The sequence below is a fragment of the Aureobasidium subglaciale genome (genome assembly GCF_000721755.1).
Source record: "Aureobasidium subglaciale EXF-2481 unplaced genomic scaffold scaffold_18, whole genome shotgun sequence".
Lineage (NCBI taxonomy): Eukaryota > Fungi > Ascomycota > Dothideomycetes > Dothideales > Saccotheciaceae > Aureobasidium > Aureobasidium subglaciale.
In genome coordinates this window covers 133906-158949 of record NW_013566977.1, presented here as the reverse complement: position 1 = coordinate 158949, position 25044 = coordinate 133906, and the positions used below count along the sequence as shown (strand labels likewise).

The following is a 25044-nucleotide window of genomic DNA, read 5'->3' as shown; positions in this document are numbered from 1 at the left end:
TCGTCGCTTTCATGCAATGTCAGGCCTCGAGATTGATCTGAGAAATACCGTAATGCCGGTGGAAGCAAAGTCGCGTTTCTCTACTGCGGAGTGCCTCTGCTTTCACCGACATAGAACTTGATCTGGGTAATTCCAGCGAAAGGACTGCTTCTGTTTATCCCTTACCTCCATCGAGGGTAGGACGTACTAATGATAGCAGCTTTATTTCCCTAAAAAGTCTTCAAGATGGCCACTGATAAAATCACCTTTTTGTCCAACTGGTCTGTGGCTTTCTTGATTTGTTTGACGAAGAAGTGACATGTGTACTGACTAGTCATAGGCATGCCACCCCTTACCACGCCCCTGTCTACCTTGCTCAGGCCAAAGGCTTCTTCAAGGACGAAGGACTCAAGGTCGCTCTCCTCGAACCCAACGACCCCAGTGTATGTCTCACAACCTCCTCGCCCCCAGATATCCTCTCTAACCTAAGCCAGGACGTCACCGAGATAATCGGCAGCGGAAAAGTAGATCTAGGCTTCAAAGCCATGATCCACACCCTCGCCGGAAAAGCCCGCGGCTTCCCCATCCTCTCAATCGGCTCCCTCCTCGACGAACCCTTTACCGGTGTAGTCTACCTAAAGTCCTCTGGCATAACCACCGATTTCCGCTCCCTGATGGGAAAACGCATTGGCTATGTTGGCGAATTCGGAAAAATCCAAATCGACGAGTTGACTGCCCATTACGGCATGAAGCCCTCCGACTACACTGCCATTCGCTGCGGTATGAATGTCACCAAAGCCATCATCAAAGGCGAAATCGACGCTGGAATTGGTCTCGAAAATGTCCAAATGGTTGAATTGGCCGAGTGGCTTGCTGAGAATGGCAAATCTCGCTCAGATGTTCAAATGTTGAGGATTGACAAACTTGCAGAATTGGGCTGTTGCTGTTTTTGCTCAATCTTGTATATCGGCAACGAAACCTTTATTCGCGAGAACCCTGGCAAGGTGCGTGGGTTCCTTCGCGCTTGCAAGAGGGCTACCGAGTATATCCTTGCTTCTCCTGCTGAGGCGTATGAGGAATACGTGGATTTCAAACCTGCTATGGGGACATCCCTCAACCGCAAGATTTTCGAGAGAAGTTTTGCGTATTTTAGCAAGGATCTCAAGAATGTTGCTAGAGACTGGAACAAGGTGACTGCTTATGGCAAGAGACTCGGTGTTTTGCCAGAGGGGTACGAACCCAATTACACCAATGAGTTTTTGGAGTGGGGGTTGGAAAAGGAATCCGAGGACCCCATTGGTGATCAGAAGAAGATGGTGGTTTTGCAGGAGAAGGTTGCTGAGGAGGGTGGATTCCACCGTCTTGGTGAGACTGTTCAGGGAGCTCTTGTTGATGCTCAGGCATGCTTGATGTAAGAGTGCATCGAGGAGGGTTTCAAGCCGAGCGCAGACCTGCCATTCATTCTTTCCGTGCTTGTCTTCTACGACTTGTATGGTTGTTAGCAGGAATAGATCCGAATATTACCTCAATCTCTCCACCTTTCACTTCTCCAGAACGACCGAGAAACTTATACAGCACCGTTATCTCCACAGCTCACACAAACCTCTCACGGTTTCCATGGGTCTCATCTTGATCCCTGATCTTATAAGCCATCGATCCCAGCCCCATGGTCATCGTGTAAACCCATCCATGATTTCCTCTCTCACTCCACAACCAAAATAAAGCCACAAACTTCCAATCTCAAGGCAGAAATCCTACCACACAAGGAAAAAATCTCCTGACCAAAAACTTTACAATAAGAGACTCAATTACTGCATTCCTTACCAATCATTCCACCTACAGTTTCCACACCGAGAATACAGGGGATTCATAATGCCATGTATCATTTTGCACATCCTACCAATTCTCACAACCCTCCACACTTATATATGATAGTATCAAACAGTAAGCCCTCCGACGATACGACAAGCGGTACCGGACCCCCCTCCCGAACTTCGCCAACACGAAAAATCCAATCATTGCAACAAGACACACAGTCTACTCCCTCTTTACACACAACACGTAGCAGAAAAGGCCATCCTCATCTCCCCAACTGTCATCAGTATCCCAATACCAATCCCCCTATACCCCCATCCCATTTTTTCTATACCCGTATTCCATTGCAACCAACAAAATCCATACATTCTGCACAATTCCACCACACTCCACCACATCCGCTCATTCTCAGCCCAATCTCCCATCCCCCAATTCTTACAATCCACCTCCCCACTATACCAAAAAGGAAAAAAAACAAAACACAAAAGCGAAGCATCGATTTAAAAAAGGGCTCTCAAATTGTAACACCATGAGTTGCTACTAGTGCTGCTAGTGCTGCTAGTGCTGCTAGTGCCTCGAAACCAAGTTAAATACATTAAGAAACAACAATAAGGGAACAACTAACTATAATTCCTATAGCAAACAACAAAATAATCACAGCTGCCGTCTCCCTTGACATGGATTAATTCAACATTTTCCTTTTTCGTCCTTTGTTAAAAAAGTGCCTTGTGAAAATGACTACTGAGATAAGAAGTCTAATTCCTTTCTTTAGTAACAAAACATTCATCTATCCATCCATCTTATTCTGAGTAAAGCACAAATTAAGGACATCATCTATACACATAGTTAAGAAAACAACATGATGTCGAGTACCGGTATCTATCATATTTCATATTTCATAATCTCACTCCTTTGCATTTTTTTTTAGCAAGTTTTGGTGCTTTTCATACAAAGGGATACAGCCAGTGTTTCGGAAAAGAAAAAGAAAACCACGAAAAAAGCAATTTCGTATGCGCCAACAACCCCATCCCGCTTACAGCAAATAACAGAAACGCCACACTTTCAAACAAGCAACAGTAACGCCACACCTTCAAACAAGCAAGAGAAACAGTAAGCTCATGCATGGTAATCCTTCAACTCTCTCGTTCAACTTCTTCTCCATCTCAATACTCACTTCTTAGCTTTGGGCTTAGCGGGTGCCCTCTTTTTGGGCTTCGGCTTCTCCTCTTCTGCTTCCTCGTCATCGTCATCATCAACAGCCTTTTTCTTGCCCTTGCCCTTTGGTGCAGCGGCAGCCTTCTTCTTCTTTGGCTTGGCGACGTACTTGTCCTTTGATATGTCCATGTCTTCTTCCTCTTCGGCGCCATCATCTTCAGCTGCGTCCTTGAGGATGGCTTCGTCTTCAGAGTCGTCCATTGCTTCTTCGAGGTCGGGCTTGTCTTTGGCAATCTTCTTTGAAGGGTTCACGACGCTTGAAGCTTTCATGAAGGGTAGAGGGTGAGATTGTGCGTTGTACCTGTGACTCATGGATTAGTAGCTGCATATGAAGAGCGTCGAGAATTCACTCACATCCTTGTGAAGGTAGCTTTGGTCTGAGTTTCAAGCTTGATGCCCTCTTGATCCATGGGGCCAACACCAAGTTCCAAAATGGCATCAAAATCATCCTTGGTAAGGAAGTATTGATCCATGAGCTGGATGACCTCGGGCACCGCTTCTTTACCTTCAACATCCAGCTTCTTGACGAGGCTCTGCCATAGGATGGGCAGATACTGTTGCCTGATCTCGTGTCTGTCGCCAGATGTACGAAGACGCATGTGGCCCTGGATTTCCTTGACTTGACGACTGAGCTTACCATAGGAGCTGTTCTTGCCCAGCCATGCGGTAAAGCGTGTCTGGTTGCCGGCTTGAGAACCTGCGACAAACGAGGCTGGTCTGACAAAGCTCATGATGGCGTGCGAAGGCATCAAGCTCCATTGCTGTTGAGAGCCGTGGATCATCCTGTCGACAAGATCACCGTCTGAGATGCTGTCCGCGGCCTGACTAGATAGCTCGAGTGTCTTGAGGTTCGCCTTCCTTGCATCGTGGATATCTGCGGCGAGTGATGGTTTTGTGCCGAGATAATTCTCCTGTAGCATAAGAGGACTGAATTCGTGGTCGTTGAAATAAAGCTCGATTTTGTCGTTAAGAGTGGACTTGCTTGACGCTTGGAACATGCCGCCTCCGAGAATTTTGCTGGTAATATCCCATGGCTTCAACACAACATGCTTCTCCCATGCTTTTGACATCTGCTTGCCTTTGTTAAAGTCCATAGCAGATTGATCAAGCTTTACAGTAGATATCATATTGACGACTTGACGGATATCTGCTCCAGTACCCTCGATTAGAGCGTTCATGACGTTCGGAGGCATCTTGAGACCTTCGCGGTGGGCGATAGTGGCAATACGTGCCCGGATCATGTCGTTGGTAGGACGGCGGAAAGGCATGTCAAATGTGACACCATCGAATGGCTTCATCTTTGGTAGCCTGCGGTCGTTGCAGATAAGAATCATCGGGACTTGGGTCTTCTTGCAAACGGCAGCCAAAGCACCGACACCTCCACGATCACCAGCAGACATACCATCAACTTCATCCATGATTAAGACGACTCTCTTCTTGCCGGTCTCGACTTTGCCAGTAGAGAAGTAACCATTCAGAGATGTCGTGTCCAGATTGCCCTTCAAGCTGGCCTCAACCATCTTTTTGCTGCGAGTATCGCTGGCATTGCTTTCCACAATGTCGTAACCTTCGAGTTTGGCGACAAGATGTGCTGCAGTGGTCTTGCCAATTCCTGGAGGACCGTGGATCATGACTGCTCTATGGCAGCCAGTTCCGTCCTTACCAAGAAGCTTGAAGCCTTTCTTGAGATTCTTCTGATAGTCGCGCAACCAGGCTGCCAGCTTGTCCACCAGACCCTTGTTTCCGCAGATCTGACCAAGCGAGGTTGGGGCATACTTCACAGTCCAGAGTCTGTTGTCTGTACCATCGGCGGCGAAACCCTTAGGAGTAGCTGCAGGACCTTTAGCGAGCCTTTCACGCTCAATTCTCTCACGATCAGCTTTCTCCATTTCTTCGGCGGCCTTCTTGATTTTCTCAGCCTCCTTCTTTTGTTGGGCTTCATATTTGGCGCCGGCTGCACTATCGCCGCCGTTGGGAGGAAGCTTCGAGATGAGAGCAAAAAGACCTTTCTCGTCAATGACCTTGAGGTTGTGTAGTTTGATGACTTCGAGTTTCTTGGGACCAGCTTCAGCTCCGAGAACGACATAACTAGTGTTCTTGCTGGGTGCCGTCATGCATTTTCCGCCATAACGTTTGACCAGATTCTGACCTTCGTCTCTCGAGATGTATGTAAGTTGACCAGTGAAGACAAAGCTCAAGCCAGCAAGACAGTTGTCGGCGCCCTCAGGGATGTCAATACTACCAGCATTTGGGGCGGAGGCATCGGCGGCAGGTCTGTTGAACCACTTCTTGGGGGCCGCGTCAGGGTCCTTGGGCGGAGGTTCGGGTGCTTCGATCAATGGGATGTCATCGAGGATGGCCTTGAGGGCAGCACTGTCTTCGACGGGTGGATCCTTTTCCTTCTTCTTGGCTGGGGCGCGGGCCTTCTTTGGCTTTGGTTTCTCTTCTTCGTCGGTGTCCAGGTCCTTTGACTTTCTCTTTGCGCCCGTCTTGGCCTTTGCTTTGGCCTTTGTGGGATTCAACTCTTCATCGTCTGGAACGACAAAGTCGTCATCATCCTGCATTTCAACGTCGACGTCGTCGTAGTTTTCGTCTTTGACTTTGGGCTTGGTGACGGCGGCGCCGCGCCTCTTGGGAGGCATGTCGTCGTCTTCGACCGGTGGTGCTTCCTTCTTGATGGGCGGTTGCGCTTCCTTTGTGACCGACGGTTGTGCTTCTTTCTTGTACTCCTCGCTGAAGACTTCGTCAAGGTCGTCGTCGGGAAAGTCTTCTGCGTTCAGGTCATCTGTTGAAGGTGGTGGGGCGTCTTCTGACTTGATGGATTTGGCAGGCGACTTCTTGGTTGCAGGTTGTGACTTTGTAGCAGCAGCGGTTCGCTTTGGCTTGTTTTTCGTGGCAAAGTAGGCGGCAGTCGTTGTTTCTTCGCCTGTTGGTGATGCGGCGCGTTTCCTGGCGGGGCTTGTCAGTCGATTGGGAAGGAGCAACTGGCAAATCCAGGCAGACACGCTTACGCTGCTGCTGTTCTCGTCGTCGTCTTCTTCGGAACTACCCTGAAGAAAAGTATCAGCATTCGGTTGACACAATAAAACTGTCGGGTGACTTACTCTTCCTCGTCTTCGCTGTCATCGACAACCTTTCTAGCTCTTCCCTTTTTGGCAGGAGCTTTCTTTTCCTCCTTTGCTGCAGGAGTCGCGGCCGGCTTGCCCCCAAAGAAGTTGCGAATGTCTGCTGGCATGTTGTGTGAATCTATGCAACAGCAAAAGCTAGACGAATGCTCGCAAATGCTACTATGCAGGAATGTCGACTCCAGCTCCGAGACAAGACGCGCTTCGTGCTTGTCGCGCTCACTCGCAAGCGCGTCATCAATTTATCCCGATTAGGCTCCACTCCCGCGGGAAACGGGACTAGCCGTGCGACATGGAGAAAGTCCAAGGGCAAGGCAATGTGACGGACGAACAGCTCGAATAAAGTGATACACACACTAGTCACAGCAATCATGTCGGCGCCACGAATCCGTGCAAGCCTTGCTTCGCATCGCAATACCCTCTTCTCCCTCGCCCACACTTGCAGTATGCGCACCCACATGACTTCTTCTGTGCGCGCTCAAGGCTAAACCACCATACAGCAAGGCCGCAATTCCTCCCGTCGCAAACGTCACCCATCCTCTCGTCGCTGTCTCGCGCATTCTCCTCAACACCTTCCACACAGTCATGGCTCCTTCCTCGCGCTGGTGCAAACAAGAAGGACCGCAAAGGACGACCTCGCGTTCCCACTGGTGGCAGTACCCGCGGCACCACCGTCGTTTGGGGTGACTACGGCCTCCGCCTTCTCGACCACGACCGACGCATCAGCGCTGCTCAACTCAAGATTGGAGAAGATGTCATTCGTAAGCGCCTGCGTGGAATGAAGTACCGCCTCTACACCCGCATCTCGGCAAACATTGGTGTCTACACTTCGGGCAACGAATCGCGTATGGGCAAGGGAAAGGGTAGTTTCGATTACTGGGCTTCGCGTGTTGCCGTCAGCAAGATCATCTTCGAACTCAAGGGAGAGTTGCACGAGCAGGTGGTCAAGGATGCTTTCAGGTTGGCTGGAGCAAAGTTGCCTGGACTTTATGAATTTGTTCGTGCTGGTGACCCGCCAGTTATGGGCATCACAAAGCTTGGAGATGGCGTCACAGAGGAGACGCTCAGGAGGCCGAGACGTGAGTTGCCTCCTCCCAGCATTGATCAGTCCGCCGACCGCATGCCTACCTCTCCGTCGCCGTAAGCTCTTGGCGACTGATTTTCTGTTCCTTCTTTCTGTTGGCTGTATATGATATTGGGGGCTATTGCAGTCAGGGCACATTCTACCGGCGTTCATGTGTGCTTTGTACAAACACCCAAAAGGACCTTATTTACTACTACTACTCTCGTCCCCCTCCAGAATGCAGAGACATGTGCAGGTCACAAGTTGGTCGACAGGTCGAAGTCTTCTACAGGTTTCAAGATCGTATATTGAACTCGCCACGGGCCGTTCAGCCATAGACCTCTTCCAAGATTTCTCATCATATGATAGCAATGTCTCAATCAAACGGTCCAAACCTGGTCGAAGGTCAGGTACCTGGGCACGGCGGCGTGATACCCGCTGTGGCTCACATGTCCCGGGTCTTGCAAGGATAGCTCGAGAACTGGGCCGTCCACAATCTTCTGACCCTGACCTATCATATATCGATACGGCTGGGGTGCCTGACTTGACATGCAGTAGTCTTCGCGATATGCAAGCGCCATTACCATGGATGCGCAAGCTCGTGGAAGATGGCTGGGAATGCTTGATCACCACTCTTGATCAGATCTTATGTTTTCCTTCTTCTGTCAGCACTCAAGAAGTGTATCGTATCGAAACCGGGTATAAGCGATTGACTATCATGCTGCGATGACCCGAGTCGCTTGTACTGGTATTCGATGGCTAAATTTTACAGTTTTCCATCTTTCGGCTGTTCATGCCCAAAGGGACGGCCCCCAACCGGCGGTCACCACGGCTGGTCAAGAACCATGAGCCTCTTCGGGTCGTCGCATTAGCACCATATCATATGCGAGTACAAGTAAACTAGTGTGGAAACTTTGGGATGGATAGAAGTCGCTGTTGTTGGAAGACGAGAGGTCACAAAAGTGCTTTTCGGAGAGCCCCGCGTGTGCCTGTCCCACCAAAATGCCCACCACCTCTTCCCTTCTCGATCAATCCTGCATAACACTTGACCATCGCGAAAGAGGCGCATGTCACCGGTCTGCATTGCGCCTCTGACTCTGATCTCAACGGACATTCGCATCCATAGGGCTCTACAGGTCCTTTCAGTCCGTTCAAACGACGCGTCGACGGAACAACTAGACCGTTTGGCTAGAAACCAGCCGTTGGACACAAGCCGAGCCTCTTCCCCCTCCACCACAAGCAAGGGATATCCCACAAATTGAACCGCTTCCATCGTCTTTGATGCCAATAATTGCCGTTGTAGCGCAGGGCAACATTTTTGCAAGTCCTAGCACCTCTGTCCTTCCTTTTGTTCGTTCAAGCTGCACCTCTCTCTCCAGGTCGAGACACTGATTCTGATCTGGTCTTGCGGAGCTGGCTTTGCCCCTTCTCCAAAGCGCCCCCTTTCACGCGTTCTACAACGCGCCTGCATACAATTCTTCACGAGCACCTGTCAGTCGCGTCAGGGAACAAAGACCTATCGATCGCGACTGGGAGATATGTCAGGGAAGGGTCCGTCCGTGCACTTCACCCGGGTTACACTATCTCCATATCGAACAACGTTGACCTCTATCACGCCCTCCTACGCAACCACTCGCTGGTCTCTTCACGTGTACTCTGACGAGGTAAATGTCTGTATATGATATAAGACGATGTGCGCCTCCTTGCTTTTATTGTTCTTTCACGCGTAACAACAAGTTCATTCGTGACACATATACCGGCAACCAGGTTGATGCAGCTGTAAAGGTAAAAACTCTTTTCGATCTACCAACTAACCCCCTCCAGCCCCTTTACAGAAGCACTCCATCCCAAGTTTTTGCCCAGCGCCACACAGGCTAAGTATCTCACCCCCCTCTTGATCCCTACACTACCTTAATCCGTGCTTCCTGCAGCCAACCCTACTTTCCCGACGGCCTGAGCTGTTCGCGTCTGCACTGATATATATCCAGGTCCCCTGTTTGCACATTTTTACAGAGCCAGGTTTAACACTTTCTTTCACAACAACCCGACCTCGCCACACTCTTTACGATGCGCGTTACTCAGGTTATCGCTACTCTTGCGCCACTTGGCCTCGTCGCTGCCGGTCCTTTGCATAATCATCAGCGCCATACTCATCTTCATCATCTCCACCATCGTTCGGTTAATGGTACTCTGGACTCCAACTACACTACAACAGATACCGCCAACTCAACTATCTACGCTGATCACATCGTCTACGCGACTTCCACAGTCAATGTTGCTGCTAATTTTGCTGATGGTATTGATTCAAGTTCGGCCAGCTCGGAGGCAGCTTCCAGTATCATCTCAGAATCAAGCAGCATCTCCTCATCCTCCACTACTGCGCAGTCAGAAACTGTCTTCTCAACTCTGTCATTCACTTCTGATGTTTCGTACGCGAGCGGGTCTCCTTCGAACTCATCATTGATCTCGAACACTTCATCGGCTATTCCTTCCGACGCATCTGTTTCTATTATCCTCGCCGTCGCAGCTACTACACCTACTGCTGTTGGCGCACTCTCTCAGAAGGTTGATACCACCACCAGCATATCTGTCGATACTGTCTACAACACAATTACTGTCAACGGTGCTGTTACCACCGCTTCTGCAAGTGAGAAGACCGTCACAGTTACTGATGTGGTCACCAACTTCGTCACTGCCACATTCTCTGCATTGACTCCTTTCAAAGCCCCGGCCATCAAGGCTCTTGCGCTTTCTTCTGGATCATCTTGCGCTGCCATCAAGACCAGCATTGTCTACCTGCCCGCTAGCGCATCGCCAACGCTTGTCAACGGAGGATCTTCTGCCAGCAAAGTGGCTTCTTCGTCCTCCAAGGCTACCAGCCAAACCACAGTCAGGTATGTGTCTCAGTCCGCTTCGAAGTCCAGTTCCTCCTCCATCAAAAAGACGAGCACCTCTTCCAAAAAGACGAGCACCTCTGCCGTAGTCCTTCCTGTTTCCACGAAGAAGTCAAGCAGCACTGTCAAATCATCAAGCACATCAACTAAGAAAACAAGCACAACTCTTGTCAAGGCTAGCACATCATCCATCAAGAAGACATCCAGCACTTCCTCTGCCAAACAAGCAAGCACCTCTTCTGTCAAGAAGATTACTTCGTCCTCTGTCAAGCCTGTTTCTTCTTCTTCGAAGCTTATCACTCTTTCTTCTGTGGTTCAAAAGGGTGCCACTACTAAGACTCTTGTCAGCACTTCGACGATCATCCCTTTCGTGTCTAGCTCCAGCTACAAGGCATCATCGTCGGTCAAGCCCTCGAGTCAGAGTGCTGCAAGCTCTGTAAAGGCTAGCTCATCTGGCTGTGCTACTGTAGCTGCTCCTGCCTCGACTCAGACTGGCATTGTCTCTGGTTGCACGAAGTGGTACACTGCCAAGTCCGGCGATTACTGTTACGCAATCGCTTCTGCCAATGGTATCTCCACTGACACCTTCATGTCTTGGAACCCTGCTGTCAACGCGCCCTCTTGCGACAGCATCTGGTAAGTCTCCTGAATATCCACTGTCTTGGACTCTAAAAGCTGATAATATCCCAGGGTTGGCTATGCATACTGTGTCGCTGCAGGCTGCAGCTCCAGCAGCCCCTCCTCGGCCGCGAAATCTGCCACCGCATCAACCAAATCATCTGTTCCAGCTTCGGCCGCCAGCACTTCCACAAAGACTTCGGCATCCACCTCCGCCGCAACCTCGACCTCCATCTCTTCAAGCTCATACACAATGTACACCGGCGATGGCAGCACCTCAGCCGGCTGGCCCGCTCAATCCGCCTGGATGGACTTTGACAGCATGTTCAGCGCCAACATCCCCATCATGCAACAATCCTGCGCCAACAACGGCTGGGGATCCAACAACTCACCCACCGAAATCGCAGACATCAAAGCCGCCATCAAGAAAGTGTCTGCCTCTTCCGGCGTAGACGCACGCTTCATCCTCGCCATCGTCATGCAAGAAAGCAACGGCTGTGTCCGCGTCGTCACAACATCCTGGTCCGTCCAAAACCCCGGCCTCATGCAAGACCACGCCGGCAATGGCACATGCAACTCTGGCGGTGTGATTCAGGACCCGTGTCCTGCGTCTGAAATCGAGCAAATGATTGTCGATGGCACGACTGGCACGACCTCTGGTGATGGGTTGGTGCAATGTCTTTCCCAAGCTGCTGCTACTGATGTCAGTAAATACTACCGCGCCGCTAGAATTTACAATGGTGGTTATGCTGGCTGGAATCAGGCGGATTTGGGTAAAGGGTGTTGTACACTTTGCTATGCGTCTGATGTTGCTAATAGACTTACTGGGTGGAGCTCTGGTGTTAGTGGATGTCATTTGAGCTGAGAGCTGAGTATCATGAAGCTCTGAGCAACATCACCACAAAGCTTGTTAAACCGAGCCACCTAACGGCGAAAGCAACGCAAAAGATAAGAGAAGGACATTTTGAAAAAAGGCGAAAATGCAGGACATTTCTCCCCTTTTTTTCAGGAAGGATTACGGATTTTTTTACACATGAGAAGGAAATACCCCCCCCCCCCCCCCGGAACACAACACAACGAAACGCACACCCAACCTTTTTTCTTTTGTTTATATAGCCTTCCTGAATACATCACACCCACACACATATGCATAGGACAAAATGCATATTGTCATACACTGCTACCAGTTTTGCTTGCCTTCTTTTTGTGTATGGGGAGATGTGATGTGTGTGTTGAGCCTCGGCGGTCGAATGAGTGTCACAGAGGTGTGTCTCAGGGTGCTGAGACCCTTTATAGCTGTGAAGTTGTAGTGCTGGACAGCCAAGCACCATTAAATTGCAAATATCTAATCGTCTCTCTCATAGATGAGTTTTCGGCGATAGCAGTCTATCTCTGTCCCAAACACAGCCGAAGAGATGTTTTGATGCTACCAAGAAGATGTTTGATGTCCAAAATTGCCCCATTCAAACATGGATACATGGATGGTTTTTGGGGTCTCCGATTCACACCAACTGCAGAGGCTGCTTGAGTAGCTGCAACGCGCCAAAAAGCAAGTTGTCGTGGTGTTTGCGAGCAACGAGTTGCAAGCTCAGCGGTGCGCCCTCGAAAGATGTCTCCTCCCATGCACGACGAACAAAAGCATCTTCCTCTCCAAGCACGTGTGAGTCGGCGTATACTTCCGAGCCCGTCGCTCCAGCATACAATGGCGTTGGAATAGACACTGCAGGATGGTCAACCAAATTCCACACGCTGGTGTAGCTTTTATAGATTGCGGTGTCGTGAGCAGGTGCAGGACCGACAAAGACCGGCATGAGTACAATATCTACATCTTGCTCATTCCAATGCTTTGCCATAGTGCGGCGGTACTCGTCACGCTCTGAGCGTAATAGTGCGATATCACTGACGTGGCTCGAGTCCGTGGCTACGTCTATTACTGCCGAGGTGAGTAGAGCCCAGGCTCACCCGAAGCAGCGAGAATGTTCTTGAAGCCGACGCCGCCATCTGGCATGAAGATACGGCGGACTAGTGATAGCACTTCTCGGGCTTGGTATGGTGCGAAGGATTTGACTTCGACGTCGGCGCAATGTTCAAGTCTCTTCTGTGCCCAAGAGATGGCACGAAGGATTGGCGGAGCCGGCGTGATCATGCCATCTGTAGCCATGATGCCAATCTTGAGTTTCACAACCCCTGTATTTGGTCCTGTCCAGGGTATGGGCACTAGAAGCGGATCCTTTAGATAAGGCTTCTGAGCAAGGATGACTCGCAAAAACAAGTCCATGTCACGCAGAGAGCGGCACATAGGCCCAGCACAAGGTTGGATACTGAGACCAGCCGAGAAAGGATTCAGCACTCGTCCAAGATGATTATCGCTTTCCATGTGGAGAAGACCTTGCGGCTGCATGGTCTTGACGTAAAATACAGCACCCAAGTCACGAGGATAGAGACCATCTGACTATCCTCTTCGCTTATATGTATCGAAGCGACGAAGCCGTAGGATGTCTGCTATCCCTTCAGGGCGATGTGTTCTTTTAAACTGATTGAACACCATGTAAAAGACCAAGAGTCTTCCCGTGATCGGTAAGATAGTCATCCAAAGCCTGTGCTTGCTTGATAGCTTCTTCCGGAAACCATTAGGTCAAGCAGTGAGTAATTTGGTGGCGAATTATAGCGCGTTTCGAGAACGCGGTAGCTACAGCTACTGCTGTGTATTTGCGCTCGGCAACCGCAGCAGCAAGACCAACGGCATCATAGTCTTCTGTGATGGCAAGTTCCTCCTGACTAAGTATACCACAGGATCGAGGTATATTAGTCACATCCAGAGGAAGGTGGGTGATATATTTGCCGTCGATGCGAAGATGATCAGGAACTTTGGCGTTGAAATCGTCGATGATGGTCTGGCGAGTTTTCTCAAAAGCCGCAGTACCTGCTGGTACACCTTTCGTCTGAATCACGGGTAAGGAGCGAGTGATATTTGCGCTGCCTTGTTGAGCTGCAGGACTCTGGCTGATAGCTCTCATGCTTTGACTAAGTCTTGATTGAAACGATGTTGGAAGCGTGGGGAGTATTCGTGGGGTGGTTCAGGGTGAGTGACGCAGTGAGATGGCATCTCCCCGGCCGAGACTACATGTTATACTATTACTGCGACCAGGCCTGTAGGTGAGCGAATCATCTCGGACTGTGGTCAACGTTGCGAGATAGAGAATTGCAGCGGTTCGTTGTCCTGAATGGCGACTTCCCGGCCTCATTCCCCGGTTATCTACTCCGCACAAGCGCCTGCCATTCTGAGATTTGCCATCACCCGTTGTGTTGTCTCGCACCTGGGCTCCACAATCCTGGATCGCCAACCTTGTACATACTACACATGTAGCGACAAAGCGCAGAGAAGACTCCGGGGACTTCGGCTTCTTGGATGCCATCTCAACCTACACCATGGCTGCCGATGGTCCGCTGTCGCTCCTCCCTGTTCAGCCTCCGCATCAGTACTGGCCAATCGGCAATGAGTCTGGACGAGGATGCAACCATAGTTTTTATCATGATATGCTGGCCCAGTATCTCTTGATAACACGATCGTTGATGGCTGTCCTACACACTTGAATGCATCCAGCTGGAGACCTAGTCTCTCCGCGTGTTTCCCCCGCCTTCTTGCTAGGCCGTTATCAACTTCATCGAATCCCCTACACGTTACTCGCAGACAAGGTCTATAAATCGACTGTCCGTGCTCTCTTTGCTCATCTTCATCCTCGCATCGCTCAACCCAGACTACCGACTGACAGAGAGGATCCTGCAATTTCCACACTCGACAATATCCCACAGACTAAAGTACCAGGAACAGTCCGTCTGGTCGATCTCAATCACACCTTGAACGTACAGCATGCTGGTAATGGCGACTAGGATCCCCTCAACTGGGCTCCGCGCAGGAAGCTGCTCTCAACAATTTGTGTGATGGCGTGGGTAAACCTTCCATCTCAGATCAGACTGAGGAACTGACCATAGCAGGCATACATTTTTTAAAGGATTGTCTACCTCCTCGATCTATGCAGTGGTGGTCCCTCTGTCGAAAGAGACTGGCGTACCAGTCAAGACACTGAACCAGGGAACCGGTTATCTCTTCCTGCTTCTGGGTTGGGGGCTACTCTTCTGGCAGCCTTTCGCCCTGAGATATGGCAAGCGTCTCACGTGTCTACTCTCCATGCTTGGTACCATCGCCACTTGTCTTTGGGCGTGAGTCGCGACAGTGTTTCCTCTTGTACTACCATCTAACTAATCACAGTCCCCATGCGAAATCGGAAGGCGAATGGCTAGCCAGATGTGTCATTCAAGGGTTCTTCGGTGCCCCTGTGGAAGGCCTTCCCGAGATCTCAGTTACAGATATCATAAGCACAAAGCCTTTCCTTGAGCGCCCCATACTAATTGTGATAGTGGCTCTATCTCACAATATGCTGGTTGGCGATGGGTGTTCTACGTCCCAGCAATCCTTCTTTCAGCTGTCTTTCTCTTCGTGCTCTTATGTATGGAGGAAACCAACTACTTTCGGGAGTATACTGGCTCTGCAACACCTGAAGAATACGAGCTCGACCACGCGATCCCTACCTCAGACTCAACCATTGAGAAGCAGGGTAGTATCCAGCGTGCCGCCTCTCGTCCCTCGATACGGATTGGTCAAATTCACGCTTCGAAGAAATCTTATTGGCAAAAGTTATCCTTGTGGACTCCAAAACCCGGTCCTGGCTTCCTACAAACAGCAATTCAAAGTTTGTCGTTTCTCAGCTGGCCCGTAATCTTCTACGCAGGATTCTCGAACGGCTTATACCTGATCTGGTCAAACTTGCTCAATGGAACCATCTCTCTCATTTTGACGTCTGCGCCATACCATTTCACTACTTCCATGGTTGGGCTGAGCTATTTGTCGGGTTGCATTGGTGTTATTCTCGGAGGTCTTGCGTTTGGACAAGTCAGTGACTGGCTCGCGCTGAAGCTCGCTCGTCGCAATAACGGTATCATGGAAGCTGAACACCGTCTGTGGCCTTTCTGTGCAACGATGCTACTCGTGCCAGGATCGTTGCTTCTCTGGGGCATCGGTGCGGCTCACGGTAAGTTCCTGATCAAGCTTGCGAGACTTGTCACGGTACTGATCACACTCCGCTCCAGGTATTCACTGGTTTGCACTGATTGTCGCTTTCGGTCTCGTGGCTTTCGCTGTAGCACTTAGTGTGTCCATCTCCGTCAACTACATGGTCGACAGTTAACATGACATTTCCGGTGAAGCAATCACCTTGGTCATGCTTGTTCGCAACACGATGTCCTTTGCTATGGGCTATGGGTCAGTACCACCGGCCCAAGTTTCGTCATGATTCACCTTTGCTAATCATACTACAGTGTGACTCCCTGGGTTCAGGGCCTCGGTGTACAGAACTGCTTCATCACCGCTGCTGCGGTCAGTATTGTCACATCGACAATGGCTTTCGTCTTCTTGAAGTGGGGTGAGAAGTTCCGTGAGTGTAGCGCAGCGTCTTATTATAACCTAGTTGACAAGCGAGCCGGATGAGGAAACACGTAATCACGAATCGATAGAAAGATGGATCTTCGGACACACAATATGGCGTATGTTAGGATATTTTCTAGGGCGAATCTGTGGGTAAATCTGGCAATGTATATATAACGAAAGCATAAACCAACATCTTGATACAAGTGAATGATTGTCTCGTTTTACCAGGATTGAGAGTCCTTCTTCAGGTCCTCACCGTTTAGGCCGTAATGAACGTAGAGAGCTGACCCTGAGAGAGAGGTGCCTTGGCCCATAACAACGTGGGTCGACGGAAGGTTTCGTCAGTGACGGATATGCCCGATTTTGGCCGTGACGGGTCTATATTTTTGATGATGTATGTTTTGGGAAGATCAGGCCAATCTAAGCTCGGCCTTGAGACCATCACGGTCTTCTTGCGTCAAGTTGATGCCATATATCTCGCTCAGCGACGTTATGCGCTCCTCTTCTGTCTTGCACTCCTTGATGACTTTTCGCTCGCTCCCAATGCTCTCCCTGATAGTATCAACGAATAGTGTAACACTCCCCACAATCTTCTCCTCCTCAGCATCCATAATCATCTTTGTAGCTGTGACATAGCGAGTAAAGAACGAATTGCCATGTGTAGACGTGAACCAAGACATGACTTCATAGTCCTGGGGCAAAAACTCCATCTCGGTAAAACAATACGTCGGGATCCATTTATTTTCCTCTCCATGACCGGGGTCGTAGCAGATGTCATAGCACCACATCTTTGGCGCGTCAATATCTCCGTAGGATTCAGTGATGGGGCGATGTTGTAGTCTGATTACTCGCGGTGTGATACTGGTGGTTTCGAAGCCGTCGCGGAGAGGATAAGGCATATTTGGGCCCATGGCACCCATGCCGACGTCTACGACGTACCACTCGTCTTCGAAGCGGACGAGATTGAGCATATGGTTTATGCCATCGTAAGTCGCAGCCTGAGTTTTCCGGACCTCGGGGAATGGACTCATGGCTCGAGACACACGTCCACCGCAATTGCGGACATGATAGCCGAGCGAGCGAAGGACAGTTGCGAAAAAGCTGTTGTTTTCCATACAACGCCCGCCACGTCTCTTCTCGACAAACCAAGTGTATAGTTCAGAAAGCTCGAGTGTGACTTTCTTACTGGCCGAGTAGTGGAGAATGAGGTTTTCGAAAGGCACATTGCAAGTGTGATGGCGACATAGCGCTTCTAGCAAAGGAAGTCCATGCTCTTTTGTTCTCGCAAGACTAGCATCTGTGAGGACAGGCGAATCAAAGTATTTTCGAGAAAGGTTGATGCGTGTAAAGTATTTGCGTAGCTCGTCGCTGCTGTAATGGCGTCGGTCCACATCATTTGGCAGCTGCGTGAGTGAAGTGGGAAGAGTTGGGTCAGACATTTTCAAGCTCCGATTCGTTTGAAGAACACATTTGTCATGCAAAGATAGCAGCGATACGGCTTATGATATGGTCTATCGCCACGGAGATCCACTGCTGCGTCTTAATGATGATGATCGATAATTTTCTGACTGATTTCGGACACGCTTTCAAAGACCGAACGGTATGACAGCAGATTTGGGCGCTTGTCGGGGAGATGCGCCGGGTCGCCTGGGCTAGCCGGACATGATTACCCAAGATAACGCTATATGTGGCATCGATACAAGCTTGGGCCAAGTCACGAGCGGACATCATGTTCGTGCGAAGCAGATGATTTGATAGCGCTCGGTAAGGCGACCTGGATACATTTGGAGCGAAAATCAAGTGTAGGCAGAGATTATGTGGTAGCAGGAACGCGCAGGAAATGCAGACTTGCTCTGTCATTCGTTGTCAGGACGACCCTGTCGCTGACATCTCGTCCCAAGTCCACCATGATATGCTCCTCTCCAAAGGACAGTTTGGACTTGCAATGCGTATTTATTACATGAGTGTCCCCCAGATGTCCGAGAATCATCGGCTGGTAAGACTTTTGTTCATCGGCGGGCTCTCGCAAAATATGGAAGCCCCGACTCTGGCACGAAAGCAAACACGAAGACGTGAAGATCCAATGTGTTGCTATCTTTGATATCCTCGATACATCATACCTTCCCAAGAAGCAGTGCCACATGAGCTGTGTTCGAAAATCGAAGGGTCGAACATCTCAGATGCGAATAGTTGGTATACTTCAAGGTCATCGGCGTCGAGTGGCATGGTCACGAATGGATCTGTTACAGAAGCAGGATTGGAGGCGTTGTCTGGCAACACGGAAGCTGAAGCAGGCGTCCCGTTGGGATTAGCTTCGTGTGTGTTAGTCGCTCCTGTCACATGGTCAGCAAATCACTGGGCACTGCCCGGGAAGATGAGGTCACTTACCACGGAAATTGCACATGAGCGAGAGTTGATGAATGTACTTCCAACAGCTGAGGACGAGACTGTTCTCGTAATCCAGGTGTTGGAAAATCGTCTCCGCTTTCTTCAGCAGTTTCTTTGCGTGGTTGATTGCCGTCAAGTCTGGAGGGATCCCCTCATGTTGTGCCCACAAGAGTCGAGCACTAATAACCAGTGAAGCTGTAAAGACTAGTTTGTAAAGCGTGAGCAAAACCTCCACATCTTGCAGCGACATCATGTCTTACCATAATAGAGTGTGAAGTACCACACACCGAGATTATTCTTGCTTGTCGGGTCAGCTGTGATGACCGCATACACAATATCGATAGTGCTTTCGGCTGATCGTATACACTCGTGTGCCTCAGCCATAGCCAGCTGTATGAAGTATGGCGCCTCATCGAGCGCTCCTCGATCTTTCTGAAACAAGTGATTAATCGTCGCACTGAGCAATGGTCGATGGACGAGGATACTGAGATTGTGATAACGCATTGTAAGTATGACTCGGAGTCGATTCACTCGCGTATTCTCGCCGAGGATGTCTGACTGAGGATCGCAAAGGCCAAGGTACGGTGGTAAACCTGCACTCCATATTCGAAGCGTCTTACAAAATTCCACGGATGCCTGAAGAGCGAGTAAATCGTTGGGATCACTTTCCTTGTATTCCGCATTCGTCGCGTACTGCTTGACCAATGACTTGCTCATGACCTGATACAGCTCAAATGACACGGCTAAAAAGTCACCTGCGACATCAAGCTCATTGTTCGCCATGCCTGTAGTGCGAAACAGCCTGGATGAGGGTTGCCGGTTGACGGCCTGCTCATCTGCAATACCGGCCGGTCGACCAAACGCAACGCTCAAGACCTTATCCATGCAGTATATAACCACCCATGTGCGGCGGCGGTACTCCTCTTGTATTGGGTCTAGATTTTTCCCGGCCACAGTGCTATGGAGACCCAGCGCCATGGCCGAGCGAATCAGCAAGCCATGGTTATTCCAAGCTTGCACCGAGCGCTGAGTTCCTTGGCAGAAAAGGACAACCAGAAGAAGGTAGTGCACGATTTCCAAGCTGATAACGTGTTTTGAAAGCTCACCACAAAGTCCGATAGCTCGTCGGTAAAAGACTTCGGACTTTTCGAATCGTTTCTTTGCAGATGGTAAATTATCGCGATCAAGCATACATGCCATGGCGAAGATCATATTCAAAGTTCCGAGCCAGGTCCTCCGAGCCTTGGTGAACCCATTGTTTGAACACTCTGCGAGTGTCTTTCGTGTCGTCTCTTCATGTATGAAATCGAAAACCACGCCTGAAGTGTTGAAATAAATATCTAGCAGGTCGTTCATCTCTGCAGTCGTCGGAAGAGAAGTTATCGACACGTCCTGTGTAGCCGAAGCTATTGAGCCGTTGTGAGGTTGGCCATATACGCTCGCAACATTACCTTCATCCGCAGAGCCGAGGTTTTCTATGATACTAGGGATATCTGTAGTGGGATGGCGAACAGTGGCTATAGCTCGTAGGAGAAGCTGTGTGAAGTTGATGTTCGACGATTCGCCAAAGAATGCCGAAGTATGCTCTTCGACAAATACCATGGCCATACCATTTTCTTGGACTGCATCCTCGTCTTGCGGTTCTTCCAGTCCTGTCACATGCGTTTGGCCTTGATCCGGATCAGATTGAGATGATGGGAACGAATTGGGAGGCGGTCTGGCAGAGCTTGAAGCTCTGTTGTCGACACATGGCGAGAGATGACCTTTGAGCACATCATTGAGCCGCTGAACTGTGCGCTCTAGATTGACCATGCGCTGGTCTAGACCGGTCATGTAATCTTTGCGCACAACGACATTGGTTGCTGACTCACTCGACTCATACTGGCACTCGAAGTCAAGCGACACACATGACGAGCACGAAGGCCTATGCCCATCGCATCTAATGCGACACTCACGTTAGTCATGTTTCCGAGCAGATGTTCCAGCGCAGTCGAGACGCGAAGCATACCTGGACTTGCGCATTCGACAAGCGTTACACGCAAGCCCAATACGCCGCCGCTTGTTGGCGGAAGGTGCCGACTCCTGGCCGCCTTGTTCCGCAGCATCACCTGAGCCCTGCGCCGACATCCTTTACCAGAACGCGCGTAGCGTAAAAAAAACACGGATCTATTGATGATGGGGAAAGGAGGGGAGATGAGGCCGATCTGATGATGCACATTGCGTGATACAACATCGACAGGTGCACATGCTAAGGGGAAACAGCCCGGGGTCGTCGGGGAAGTGTCGGGACAGTGCTATTACCTTATCCGCTGCCAAGAATTTCCCTCCTCACGCCAGATGCGGTAGGCACCTCGGCTTTACGACATCGCCATCAGCGTCATATCACCTTCCGTCGAGTCAATTCGCGTCTTCCGGCCACGGCTGGAAGCCGTCCAGCTTACGCTCGCAGGCACGAGGCAGCTGGCTCTGTGAGCCCTAGGAACGTTTCCATCTCCAAAGACAGCAATTCTGGCAGAGCTCATCGGGCCATGCCCGGTGTTGCCCCGCACTCTTATCACAGCTACCCAATGAATCACAGGATGATGATTGTTAAGTAGCAATCACTTGCTTTAACCACTCTTTGAGATGTGGCCAGCAGCAAATACATCGCAAGACAACATGATCGGAAAGACTATTGAAGACTTACATATCGCCATCGTTGGTAAGCTATGTTTGTCTCCAATAGCTCTCGCTGTCAGCTGACAGGCACAAGGCGCCGGAATTGGTGGCCTGGCTCTTGCCATGAGCTTGAACAAGAAAGGAGTTTCTTTCACCCTGTATGAAGGTGCCAAAGAGTACTCAGTCGTTGGGTACAGGAACATGATCTTATAGTCTCACCAGGCGCACCAATCTGACTTCCAAAGTGCGGGTATAGGCTTCGCTCCCAATGGAATGAGAACAATGGACCTAATTGAGCCGGAGTTTCGTCCTCTGTATGAGAAAATCTGTGTCGGAAACAAGGGCGAAAACAATCAACACATCTTCTTCGAGGGCATGCTCCTGGAGAAAGGCCTAGGTTCATAACATGACATTGCTTCTGCCATTATGAATTCACCCCCTGACTTGTGATGCAGGTCAAAACCAGCCCTGGTTTGGCAAATCAGCTTGGGGACATCCTGACTTTGATCGCAAATCTGTTTGTCAGCCCACTCGTTTATACTCCCAGATCTGGTACTGACCGCTTCCAGGCACATCGAAAAGAACTGCTGGAGATCATGACGAGCTTCATTCCTATCGAGAACGTCAAGTTCAACAAATATCTTGAATCTATCGAACAGCATCCTGATAGGGTCACCCTCAAGTTTACAGATGGTGAGGTAGCTGAAGCGAGTGTTCTCGCTGGGGCAGATGGTATCAAGAGCATCGTGCGGCAGCACGTCCTCAAACCCTATTACCCTCATGAAGCAGCGCCTGTATACGCAGATGCATACTGCTATCGCGCCGTCATCCCGATGTCTGAGGCCTACCCGATTCTTGGTCATCTTACCGACGTCGCAAAGTTCTACTTTGGCCACAAGAAAAGTGTCATCACGTATCGCATCACTGGCGGCGAAGAGTTCAACTTCCTGTTCTGCGTAGCTGCTTCAGAGCCTTGGAAATTGGAGAAGGCCGTGACTGAGAAGACCACACACGAAGCTATGATGGCCGACTTTGAAGGTGCGGATGTAGACCCCCGTTTCCGTCAACTTCTTGCAAAAGCGCAACCTGTCAAATGGGGCTTCTTTCACCACTGGCGTACATCAACATACTATCGCGATCGCGTTGTCCTATTAGGCGACAGCGCTCATGCCTCTCTACCATTTCAAGCTGCCGGTGCTGCTCAAGGGCTGGAGGACGCACTAGTGTTGTCGAACGTGCTTGCGAAGCTCGCCGAAATGCAAGAGACTCCCGCCAAAATGACACCATACATCCAAGCAGGTCTCGACGCGTATGACGCAGTGCGACGACCAAGAGCTCAAAAGCAACTGGAGCAGGCCGCTGAGGTTGGTCGCATGATCTTCTTCGATCATGAGGAGGTAGGCTCTGACATGAACAAGATTTTGCCGAAGCTCCAACAGGGCCGATTTGACTGGCTGTGGTTCCACGACATGAACGAAGACGTCAACAAGGCCCTTGAGTGGACGAAAAAGAAGAGTCATGAGCGATTGCAGGTAGCGAATTGATTCATAGTCACGACAAGTATGCACATACGTTCTACATCCGGCAGTCCTTATCAATAGAAATCAGTCCTTGTGGACTCGTAAATGTTGCTGGTGAGGATTAACACAGGTTTGACTATTTTCTCCTGGCCAGATTGACAGCAGCCATTTGCCGCGTGTCTGAATGGCTACGGCGGGACACTCCGACGATTTCGTTGCCGTAGCTTCTTGCGTCATTTGATAACAGCATAGATCATATGTTCGTGAATATCTAAATCGTGTAGATGTAAATCGATTCTCGGATTCTCTACAAATCTACAAATCTACACGTTTGAGAATGCTCTGTATTCATTATGACAGAATGGTACTGGGGGTGTTGTCCATCTAGGTATAGTCTCCTCGTCCTCATACCTTATCATCGGCGCCAGAACACGTAGATCATCGCCAAAGATAGAGTTGGAGAAATGTACATAGTACTTCTCGTTTTCAATGAGATCGCTGCTCATCCCCCACGCCTTGAGATTTTGGTAGTACAGAGGCGCAACGTGTATGTCGCTTGACCATGAAGGAAATTGGTACTTCTCTTGAATCCTGTTCACAGTCTCGCGCTGATAGAGTCGAACTTCGGGATCCAAAGTTGCCATATTGTAGCCAGTCAACGCGGCGTGACCGTGGTATGAGCCTCCAAACTTGGCACGGTCTCTGATCGCACACATGATGGTCAGAGCTGTCAGGATACCTGTAGACATATCCGAAATTGGAAGACTGGGCAATACGCCTTGACCCGGCAGATAGCCGAATGCTTGACCCATGATATACGAGCTTCCAGCCGCGGCGTCTGCAATCTGTTGCCATCCTGGTCTTTCTGCATAATAGCCGTCTGGTCCGTAACTGTTCTCATCAACGTAGACGATGCCTCTTTAGCGCTTGTTTGCCATCTCCAGAGCGGCCTCTAAGCCAAATCCACGACGTTTTAGAGATCCGAGACGATATCCTTGGAGAATGACGTCGGCTTGCTCGAACAGTGTGATCAGTTTGGAATGGTCGGCAGGGTCATCAAGATCCAAGTCGATGGTCGTTTTCCCGCCATCAGAGAGGAAGGCTGAGCCGGCGTGTAGTCCTTGAGTTTTGACGAGTTGACGCGAATGACTTCGGCACCCATTGACGCCAGAGCAGCACCCGCAGCCGCTCCTGCGATAATGCGAGTCAATTCAACAACCTTGACCCCCGCTAGTGGACGTTTGTCGTCCAAGGCGGGAAATGGAGTTGGTGGAAGGTCGAGGTAAGCTGATTGACGAGTGTAATCGACGAGCGAATGACGAGCCAGGGACTTTCCCATCTCCGTCTTGAGCCATCCTGCTGGTGAATGGACAATAGAACCAGACAAGCCGTTCTGAAGCATTAGTTGCTCGATTTCCTGCGCTCGAAATGTTCGAACACGTTGCTGAATCAGATCATACGCCGCATCATCTGTGCGGATCTCGGTATCCAGGTCCTTACTGATGCCGATGAGGGCTAACATTTTCCACGAGTCCAGTGAACCGTGAAGCTGGAACCAAGTACCCTCGTCGGCTGTTTCGTAGATAGCCGTAGAACGAAAGACCAGAGAAGAGCCGGATTGGCGATCTTTGTCCCACTGTGGTACAGTCGGCATCTTGATCACTGCAGGTCCTGTCTGTCCATCAATATGGACGAGTGCTGGTGTAGCGGGGTAGAGGCCAGCATGCTTTGTATCGACCAATGTAGTTGTGCTATCTGTGATGCCACGTAGATGTAAGATCTCCAGTCCGACTATGCCAACCATGGCATGGAGCACTGCAGTCACAGTGTGACTTGATGGGCCCGGGAATACAAGGTAGATCTTCGCCTTTGAACTTGACCCCATCGAGTAGGGCCTCCTGAGTCGTGAAACCAGGAGTACGCTTAGCGAACAGACGTAAGATGCGTTTACATTCTTCAGGTAGGGGTGAAAAGGTCCGATCAACGTATGTCCCAGGACCGTAAGTCTCGCTATGGTCGTTATGAGATACGTGTGTGGACATAATTATGGTGCGCGGTCGCAATCGACGAGACTCGAGAACTCTCTCACAAATCAGTCAACTGCGGGACTTGTCTTTGTATCTCAATCCGATGCCATGTTGTTGACCACAGCGCGATAGCAGTCCAAGCTTGTCGGAGGAAACAGCACCATCAAGGTTCCGCACCGTTTAACTTCGACACTGGCGTCACCCTTCCCCTCATCTATCGTCGGGAGGGTGCGGATATGACTCCCGGATACCGACAA

General features: G+C 50.1%; 10 protein-coding genes across 10 annotated transcripts; 5 read left to right on the top strand and 5 right to left on the bottom strand.

The window, feature by feature from the left end:
* Positions 1-225: 225 nt before the first annotated feature.
* On the top strand, positions 226-1394 carry AUEXF2481DRAFT_7022 (uncharacterized protein; the record flags this gene model as incomplete). Its single annotated transcript, XM_013486040.1, has 3 exons — positions 226-260; positions 320-422; positions 474-1394. 3 exons carry the CDS (start codon positions 226-228, stop codon positions 1392-1394), a joined length of 1059 nt encoding a protein of 352 aa, XP_013341494.1.
* Positions 1395-2658: 1264 nt separating this feature from the next.
* On the bottom strand, positions 2659-6311 carry AUEXF2481DRAFT_90699 (uncharacterized protein). Its single transcript, XM_013486203.1, has 4 exons — positions 6114-6311; positions 6021-6059; positions 3364-5958; positions 2659-3310 (listed from the first exon to the last, which is right to left on the bottom strand). Exons 1-4 carry the CDS (start codon positions 6242-6244, stop codon positions 2965-2967), a joined length of 3111 nt encoding a protein of 1036 aa, XP_013341657.1. The 5' UTR covers positions 6245-6311; the 3' UTR covers positions 2659-2964.
* Positions 6312-6723: 412 nt separating this feature from the next.
* Positions 6724-7278, top strand: AUEXF2481DRAFT_67930 (uncharacterized protein; the record flags this gene model as incomplete). The annotated part of the gene is made up of 1 exon (XM_013486183.1): positions 6724-7278. A coding segment is annotated over one exon (555 nt), but the record flags the coding sequence as incomplete, so codon positions are not given.
* A 1986-nt stretch (positions 7279-9264) lies between these two features.
* Positions 9265-11574, top strand: AUEXF2481DRAFT_31520 (carbohydrate-binding module family 50 protein; the record flags this gene model as incomplete). Its single annotated transcript, XM_013486082.1, has 2 exons — positions 9265-10727; positions 10782-11574. 2 exons carry the CDS (start codon positions 9265-9267, stop codon positions 11572-11574), a joined length of 2256 nt encoding a protein of 751 aa, XP_013341536.1.
* Positions 11575-12211: 637 nt separating this feature from the next.
* On the bottom strand, positions 12212-13110 carry AUEXF2481DRAFT_31519 (uncharacterized protein; the record flags this gene model as incomplete). Its single annotated transcript, XM_013486081.1, has 2 exons — positions 12212-12642; positions 12672-13110. 2 exons carry the CDS (start codon positions 13108-13110, stop codon positions 12212-12214), a joined length of 870 nt encoding a protein of 289 aa, XP_013341535.1.
* Positions 13111-13339: 229 nt separating this feature from the next.
* AUEXF2481DRAFT_31518 (uncharacterized protein) lies at positions 13340-13726 on the bottom strand (the record flags this gene model as incomplete). The annotated part of the gene is made up of 1 exon (XM_013486080.1): positions 13340-13726. The coding sequence occupies one exon, from the start codon at positions 13724-13726 to the stop codon at positions 13340-13342; it is 387 nt and encodes a 128-aa protein (XP_013341534.1).
* Positions 13727-14205: 479 nt separating this feature from the next.
* Positions 14206-16254, top strand: AUEXF2481DRAFT_47679 (uncharacterized protein; the record flags this gene model as incomplete). The annotated part of the gene is made up of 8 exons (XM_013486158.1): positions 14206-14209; positions 14485-14573; positions 14601-14656; positions 14706-14930; positions 15129-15799; positions 15858-15950; positions 15975-16029; positions 16086-16254. 8 exons carry the CDS (start codon positions 14206-14208, stop codon positions 16252-16254), a joined length of 1362 nt encoding a protein of 453 aa, XP_013341612.1.
* A 350-nt stretch (positions 16255-16604) lies between these two features.
* On the bottom strand, positions 16605-20817 carry AUEXF2481DRAFT_74045 (uncharacterized protein; the record flags this gene model as incomplete). The annotated part of the gene is made up of 5 exons (XM_013486193.1): positions 20591-20817; positions 18843-20521; positions 18583-18786; positions 18308-18464; positions 16605-17640 (listed from the first exon to the last, which is right to left on the bottom strand). Exons 1-5 carry the CDS (start codon positions 20707-20709, stop codon positions 16605-16607), a joined length of 3195 nt encoding a protein of 1064 aa, XP_013341647.1. The 5' UTR covers positions 20710-20817.
* An 83-nt stretch (positions 20818-20900) lies between these two features.
* Positions 20901-22826, top strand: AUEXF2481DRAFT_90692 (uncharacterized protein). The gene is made up of 4 exons (XM_013486202.1): positions 20901-21431; positions 21486-21637; positions 21696-21757; positions 21810-22826. The coding sequence occupies exons 1-4, from the start codon at positions 21364-21366 to the stop codon at positions 22782-22784; spliced, it is 1257 nt and encodes a 418-aa protein (XP_013341656.1). The 5' UTR covers positions 20901-21363; the 3' UTR covers positions 22785-22826.
* Positions 22827-23083: 257 nt separating this feature from the next.
* On the bottom strand, positions 23084-24802 carry AUEXF2481DRAFT_47677 (uncharacterized protein; the record flags this gene model as incomplete). The annotated part of the gene is made up of 4 exons (XM_013486157.1): positions 23084-23676; positions 23719-23862; positions 23919-24551; positions 24586-24802. 4 exons carry the CDS (start codon positions 24800-24802, stop codon positions 23084-23086), a joined length of 1587 nt encoding a protein of 528 aa, XP_013341611.1.
* Positions 24803-25044: the final 242 nt, after the last annotated feature.

What these genes read in the sequence shown, in the direction of transcription:
- AUEXF2481DRAFT_90699 (XM_013486203.1), bottom strand. Translation starts at nt 6,244, where the DNA reads ATGCCAGCAGACATTCGCAACTTCTTTGGGGGCAAGCCGGCCGCGACT. An exon ending in GACAGCGAAGACGAGGAAGA is followed by an intron (nt 6,060 to 6,113) that starts GTAAGTCACCCG and finishes ACTTTTCTTCAG; the next exon opens with GGTAGTTCCGAAGAAGACGA. An exon ending in ACGACGAGAACAGCAGCAGC is followed by an intron (nt 5,959 to 6,020) that starts GTAAGCGTGTCT and finishes AAGCCCCGCCAG; the next exon opens with GAAACGCGCCGCATCACCAA.
- AUEXF2481DRAFT_90692 (XM_013486202.1), top strand. Translation starts at nt 21,364, where the DNA reads ATGAGCTTGAACAAGAAAGGAGTTTCTTTCACCCTGTATGAAGGTGCC. An exon ending in GCTCCTGGAGAAAGGCCTAG is followed by an intron (nt 21,638 to 21,695) that starts GTTCATAACATG and finishes CTTGTGATGCAG; the next exon opens with GTCAAAACCAGCCCTGGTTT. An exon ending in CTGACTTTGATCGCAAATCT is followed by an intron (nt 21,758 to 21,809) that starts GTTTGTCAGCCC and finishes GACCGCTTCCAG; the next exon opens with GCACATCGAAAAGAACTGCT.